This window comes from Sciurus vulgaris (genome assembly GCF_902686455.1).
Source record: "Sciurus vulgaris genome assembly, chromosome: 18".
Classification (NCBI taxonomy): domain Eukaryota; kingdom Metazoa; phylum Chordata; class Mammalia; order Rodentia; family Sciuridae; genus Sciurus; species Sciurus vulgaris.
In genome coordinates this window covers 24,711,925-24,719,583 of record NC_136479.1, presented here as the reverse complement: position 1 = coordinate 24,719,583, position 7,659 = coordinate 24,711,925, and the positions used below count along the sequence as shown (strand labels likewise).

The 7,659-nt window shown below is 38.4% G+C and overlaps 1 protein-coding gene across 1 annotated transcript; it reads left to right on the top strand.

Moving 5' to 3' along the window:
* The first annotated feature begins 5,144 nt into the window (after positions 1-5,144).
* LOC306649543 (Y-box-binding protein 3-like) lies at positions 5,145-6,498 on the top strand. The gene has a single exon (XM_079120546.1). The coding sequence runs from the start codon at positions 5,160-5,162 to the stop codon at positions 6,261-6,263; it is 1,104 nt and encodes a 367-aa protein (XP_078976672.1). The 5' UTR covers positions 5,145-5,159; the 3' UTR covers positions 6,264-6,498.
* The last annotated feature ends 1,161 nt before the right edge of the window (positions 6,499-7,659 follow it).

The window sequence follows — 7,659 nt, the reverse complement described above, 5'->3', positions numbered from 1 at the left end:
ATGCCTCATGTTAAATTACATAACATGCCCACAGTATATCATTATTTCCTGTAAACCCCATTCTCTTGAGAACACTGGCAGTGAGGGTGTAGTAAAGCCAGACTATGACACAAACAAGATAGAACCAGGGATGTTAGATGTGCGGCCTTTACTTACAAAAAGCTTAAACTAGATTTATTCCTGGTCCTATTGAGTTGGTTTTGACTCCCTTCCTCCTCTCTCTGTTACTTTTGGACTGGAATTAAAATGGTCAAGTTTATGACCTTACCTCTACCTTAGTAAACTTCAGGCTGAAAGAACTTCATTGAGTATCTGAGCACCATACCCACTGTTGTCTATTCCTTGCAAACTCCTGTTTACAACTTGGAGACAAGGGAAAACCTGTAATTGGGCAATTTTACTTTGCTAGAAAACCAAAGCAGAAGGTAACAACCTGTTACTTATATATCGTGTCTATATTACAATATGGAAGCTATGATGACTTATTACTATAGTTAGCTGATTGTATGGTCATCTCCCCTCTACCGAATCCACTTATGATCTTTTCCAGGGCAGGGAGAGACCTCAACTTCTTTGTGCGCATCAATATTAAGCAAGGGTTCAGCCACAGAAGAGGTCATTATTGAACTGTGTCATATGATCAAAGATAAATGAGGGATAAGCGACAATCAACTCTTATTGAGACACTGATAATTTTAAGAACTTCTTTGTAGTCTGTCACTATATTACCATTCTTTCTAAAAAAGAGTGGTTAATGAGAAGGAAAGATGGAGTGATTCAAACTTGTGCTCCCTTATTTTATTATATCTTCTAGTAGAAATGGAACTTGATTCCTTGTTTCAGCTATATCATCACAAAAGTTAAATTTTGGAGGGCATGGCTATTGAGTTTTCATAGTTCCAAAGAAGTTTTAGTTCCAGCACCCACTTTAAAAGTCAGATTTAGAAAAGACAAAATGTTATTTAAAAATGGTGAAGTGACAATTGCTGCCATTATAAATCTCAGTGCAAAATGCACTTATGATGTCTTGAAGATAAATATCATTAAATCATAAGCCTATACTTCAAAGTAATAACTCATAACTTAACAATGAACTTTCCCAGAGCTGGAATAAAAATTTATGAAATACAACCACCATTGCAACTGAGAAAGATGAGCTGACTCTGAATTACAAATTCTTACTTGCATAGTTTAATTAAGTCTTTGTTCCTAAAAAACCAGATCCCAGGCCATCAGAACTCTCCAATTCATTTGAGATGAGGTACTGTGGATTAAATATAAAGTTTTCCTCAAAGGTCTGAGGTATCAAAATTGAGTCTCAAGCAGTTTTTGTCCAATTCTTGTTTGAAAATGTATACTTACATTTAAGCCAACCTGGTTTAAGTAAAAATGAAAGGAAAACTTACGTACCACCGAAAAATAGTCTTTAAAACAAGAAAACTATCATTGGAAAATTTTTAAACGACTCAAAATTTGGGCAAAAATTATCCCCTTCACAGAAGCCACTTTAGATTAGCTAGGAATGGAAAGCGATAATAAAACCTTGGTTGCATGGAATCCATTTAACTAGGCTTTTCAATCATTTGGGTCATTTATTATTTTTTCCAATTGTAGACAAGATTCCTGAAATATGAAACACAATTTGGCACTTTTAGAACAATTATTCTTTGCAATAGCCTCAAATTAAAGAAAATTCAAGAACTGTGGAACTCTGAAGAATAGCATGGTAAAGAAAATGCTCTGAAACATAGGTTTTAACATCCTAAGTTAAGAGATGGGAGAAAAATCCAGTTATATGAAAAAAGAGAAAGTTTTGTGTTTCATATATTCTTTTGACATATATATCTAGCTAAGAATGCAATAGAGTATTGTAGTTCAGGATTGAAGAGTAATTAAAACCCAGTACAAACTAGATTATGGTCTCCAGATCTCCGAATGATTTTACCAAATAAGTCTACAGCAGGATTTTTTGAAGAACAGATATGACCCATTTACCAAGAAACACCTGATTTTTTCTTAAAGTAATGAAATTGGTTCTATAAGCAGCTGGAATAGGGATATGCAAGTCATCATGTTCTCCCTCATTTGTTTTCCATGCTGCAGGCCCTGGGATGTAAGCTGGACCCTTCCAGATCCCTGGATTCAATACCTCCTAACTCTTCCGGAGATGGGAGCCTAAGGCAGGACTGCAGAAACTATTACTGGAATAAAAAATCGCTGCTTAAAGCTGGTTTTGACGTGAGACTTACAAAAATTGTAGGACATTTCCAAGATTGTGGGGAATAAAATATTTTAGAGCGCTGTAAGTCTACAACTACAGATGTGACGTAAGTAAACATGGATGAGGATTAAGAATCATAAAGAACACCAAACGTGATTAAGGTAAAAGAGGAAAAAAGATGTTGGAATCATTTCTATTCCACTTATAGAAGTCTGAGGGGATGAGGGGAAGGAACATTTGTGGGCATAGTTTTGGAAACGAATAGATTTTTCTTTGGTCTTGTAAGGAAAATGTTTACCATGGTAAATTTCTGTAACTGTTTTCAAATGATCAATAAATTTACATCTGAAAAATCTGCCTCACTTAGAAAGGTAATGAGATAGGAAATCACCAAGAACGGGATATTTGTTATAGCATGCTTTAATTAGGATGTGCATTGATTATTTTAAATTTAAATTAAATTTTGCTTTTGTGCATGAGATGACAGAAGAGAAATAAAATTTGTGTGAGAAGAAAAAAGTAATTTTTTCTGACATGTCATATCATTGGTGGTTTTTAAAGTACAATGCCAACTTTGTGAACTATTTTTTAACACTTTCCAGAGGCTCTTTGCAGACAGGAACAATGTTCATAATGAAACATATAACGTATCTTGCTCCAGAGTGACATGATGGGGTCTATACAAGGCGAACATTTCCTACCTTTAAAACAGATGCTCTTACAAAAACAGAGTCACAGTTCAGGTGTACTTCAACTCCAGAACTGTTTCTCTTTTAACTCTCTACAGGACTGCATATTGGCTGACACCTGAAGATGCCTTTTGTGAGACAGGTTTTCTGATTAATATAGTAAAACATGTCCTTTGGTGAAGCAAAGGGAAAAAAATGTCATTTCAAACATACAAAGAAAGGAACAGTTACTTGCCACCTTTGTTTGCCAGAAGTCAGTTTGCCCTGAAGCATTGATGCCAGATGGATGGCTAGAAGGGTTCAAGTCAGTTATGAAGACCATGGAGTGGTGATTACTGGGGCTGTGGAGATAGTGGTCAAATGACACAAAATTTTAGCTATACAGAAAGAATGACTCCAAGTGATTTATCATATAACATAGTGACTATACTTAGTGTATTATGTTCTTGAAAATTACTGAGAGCAGATTTAGTGTTCTCTAATTTTGTTTCCTAAATTTTTGTCTTCTACTTACAGTGGAGGAGGAGAATGGGTTTTGAAGATAAGCAATCCATGAGTCTTAAAAGCCATTTATGCCACTTAATTGTGTAATTTTGGGTAAGATTGTATGTTTTTTTCTTTCCTAATTTGCAAAGTAGCGATGTTGATGATAATAGTAACTACCCCTTTAACTTGTGAATGATAAACAGTAAAGTGTCAATAACAGTGTTTGCCACTTACAGCTACATGATGTGCCATAAAATGCCATTCATCTGTTGTAATGCTCGGAGGATACTATGTACACAAAAAAATGTTGCTTAACAGTGATTACTGATTTATCAGTGGGAGACAAGTGTTTTTTAATCAAACAATTCTATATGCACATAATTAAATCCCAGAAAAAATACATCTTGATGCTTCAATAAGTGAAATACAAATAAAACAGATTTTAAACCTGAGAAAGCTAAGATTAAGAAATCTATTAGACTAAAAGCATAAAAGGAGACTTAAGGAGCAACTGGAGTTCAAGAAAGTATTTGTTGCATGGTTTAGCTATTGAGTTGATCTGCTACTGTGGCTTCATCACTGTAGGTGACCTTCAACAGATGAATGGATAAAAAATGTGATATATATATATATATATATATGATGGAATATATATGGTAGAATATGTATATATGATGGAATATACATCTATATATGATGGAATATTACTCAGCTGTACATATATGACTGTATGACCATGTGATCCTACAATATGTATAATCAGAAAAATGAGAGACTATACCCCATTTATGTATGATCTATCAAAATGTATAAATGTATTCTACTGTCATATATAACTAATTAGAACAAAAAATAAATAAAAATTTTAAAAAAGATGAATAAAATCATGACATTGCTGGTAAATTGATGGAGCTGGAGAATATCATGCTAAGTGAAATAAGCCAATCCCAAAAAAACCAAAGGCTGAATGTTTTCTCTGTTATGCTGATGCTAATTCACAATAAGAGGGGGTGCTAGGGGAGAATAGAATTACTTTATATTAGGTAGAGGGGAGCGAAGGGAGGGGAGTGGTAAGGGGGAAGGATAGCAGAGTGAAAGAGGCATTATTACCTCATGTACATGTATGACTGCATGACCGATGTGGTCCTACAACATGTACAATCAGAAAAATGAGAAATTATATACCCTTTTTGATTTTTCAAAAATGCATAAATGCATTCTACTGTCACGTATAACAAACAAAATAAATAAACAAATAAAAATTAATAAAAAATAAGTGGGAAAAAGGGGGATAATAAAGATTATAGAGCAAGTTCTGATTCATCTGAGCAGGTTTATATTCCTATTTTTTTCAAACAGGAGAATAGATTATCACCTTATGATGCTACAATTGCTAAATCAGATAATTTATTTTTTTGAATAAAAATCTTTAAAGATCTAAAATGATTAGCCAAAGCCTGGGATGTCTATCATTTTTCCATTTGGTGACATATTTACCTCCTAGGGCACACTCTTTCCAAAACTTCCTTTCCGTTTCTTTACCTGCCAAAACTAGACTTGGTGAGTAAGATCCAGCTTGCAACCCTAGAGCTCATGCTGCCTCGGCTGTGAGGTGCCCCCTAGGCCAACGCCGCCTGCTCCGGGAGGTCCACCGGCTGTGCCGCGAGGTCACCACCCGCCTTCCGGAAAACGAGCCTGGCTGTTGGAAGCACCAGCTGCACCAACCGCCCACCAACCGCCAGAATGAGAGCAGAGGAGGCGGCATGAGCGAGGCGGGTGAGGCCACTACCACCGCCACCCTCCCGCAGGCTCCGGCGGCGGTGGACGCCTCGGCGCCCCAGGACTCTGTGCCCAAGAGCCCAGTGAACAGCAGCGCGCCCCACGCCGTGGCACCCGCGCCTTCTGCCCATGTCGCAGGAAATCCCGGTGGGGACGCGGCCCCTGCTGTCACCCGCAACGCGGCCCCAGCCTCTTCTGCCACCGCCGGCAGTGTAGACGCCCAGAGAAAAGTTCTCGCCAGCAAAGTCCTTGGTACTGTCAAATGGTTCAACGTCAGAAATGGATATGGATTTATAAATCGAAATGACACCAAAGAAGATGTATTTGTACATCAGACTGCCATCAAAAAGAATAACCCACGGAAATATCTGCGGAGTGTAGGAGATGGAGAAACTGTAGAATTTGATGTGGTTGAAGGGGAAAAGGGCGCCGAAGCAGCCAACGTGACTGGCCCAGATGGAGTTCCCGTGGAAGGGAGTCGTTACGCGGCCGATCTGCGCCGTTACAGACGTGGCTACTATGGCAGACGCCGTGCTCCTCCCCGTCGTTACGCTGGGGAGGAGGAGGAAGTAAGGGGCAGCAGTGAAGGATTTGGCCCGGCTGCTGCTGACCCGCAGTTCTGTGCCACCCGGAGTCAGCTGCGCCGCCCCCAGTATCGTCCTCAGTACTGGAGGCAGCGGTGGTTCCCGCCTTACCACATGGGACAGACCTTTGACCGTGGCTCACGGGTCTTTCCTCACCCCAAAAGAATGCAGACTGGTGAGATTGGAGAGAGGAAGGATGGGGTCCCCAAGGGAACACAGCTTCAGGGACCAGTTCGTAGAAATCCACCTTATCGCCCAAGGTACCTTAGGGGACCTCCTCGCCCAAGACCTGCCCCAGCTGTTGGAGAGGCTGAAGATAAAGAGAATCAAGCATCCAGTGCTCCAAACCAGCCATCTGCTCGCCGTGGATACCGGCGTCCCTGGAACTATAGGCGTCGCCCCCGTCCTCCAAATGTTCCTTCACAAGATGGGAAAGAAACCAAGGCAGGTGAAACACCAAAGGAGAATCCTGCTCCGGCCACTGAGCAGAGCAGTACTGACTGACGCCCAGCTCCCCAGGCACCTTCAATACCTGCAGGGTGACCTAAAGAATTAATGATCATTCAAAAGTAAAACAAAAGCACACCCACGATTTTACCAACACCAAGGAAACATCTAAGCAATAAAGTGGAAGACTAACCAAGATTTGGACATTAGAATGTTTACTGTTATTCTTGGAGAAACTAGCAATTGCAAAATGAAAATGTCAGAATATTTTCCTGGCATTTCCAGCAAGCTGCAATTCCGGAAATGCCTGCACAGTGTACCACAGAGCAACCTCCCCAGTTTCAGCAACCACTAAGTTTATATATTTTTCCTGTGTTATTCTTTTTCTTTCCTTTTTTAAAAATTTTACTATTTTCGTAATATGAATTTTAAAAAAGAAATATTAATATCACATAGGGAGAACCCTAACCAAAAAAATCTGAAATATGTAGTAAATGCTTTTGTTCCCCCCTTTTTTGTTCATTTTGGATGCTGGTGGTAAACTCCCAAGTGTCATGATTTCAAAGGAAATCTCATGCCTTTATTTCTAGGAGGAGAGGAGGAAAAGTTTTTGCTTTCTTACGTGACTCTCTGAAAACGTGCAGTATGCAGTTCCTCAAAATTTTACCCTTCAATGAGAAAAAAAAAAAAAGACAGGTTTTGGCAGGTTGTCATTCTCAAATATCTTGTTAATACAATCCAAAAAGATGATGGCAATATGGGCAATTTCCTCAGATTAGTGTAAGAATCACACCAATGGTCCCAGTTTTCAACAGACCATCTACTTTTATATATCTTCTGACTGGAGCCAAAGAGGGCATGAGATTGTTAAAAACTAGTATAATTCACTTTACATTATTTTTACAATTTCTATTTTATAGTATTTTTGTTACAGTGGCTGGAAGAATGAAAACAGATATTCATTATTAACAATAATGCAGCCTATGCAATTTCTTTATAATATTACAATATTAGGAAGATTAATGTTTGGATTATTCTTCCAGATATTTTGGGGTTACCATAAGACTGTCGACTTGTTTTGGAGTTATGTTTTAAAAGGTGAAAGAATGTCTTATTGAATGAAAGCAACTTAAAGCATAGTGTCTCGTGCAGGGGAACAGGGTGAGGAAGGGGAGAAGGAAAGAGGAAGTACTGGGGACCAAAATGGAGCAAATTATGTTCCATGCATGTATGATTATGTAAAAATGAATCCACTATTATGTATGAATATAATGTGCTAATGAAAACATTAAAAATAAGTGACAATGAAAAAGTTCTTTACTACCAATATGTTTTCCCAGTTTTAAAGAGGAAACTAGTCATGTAAAAAACTGAAGAATAAATTAGACCACAACTAAGTAGTCAGAAAAAGAGAATTCATTCAAGGTGTTGCATTAGAGGAAAACTACATTTC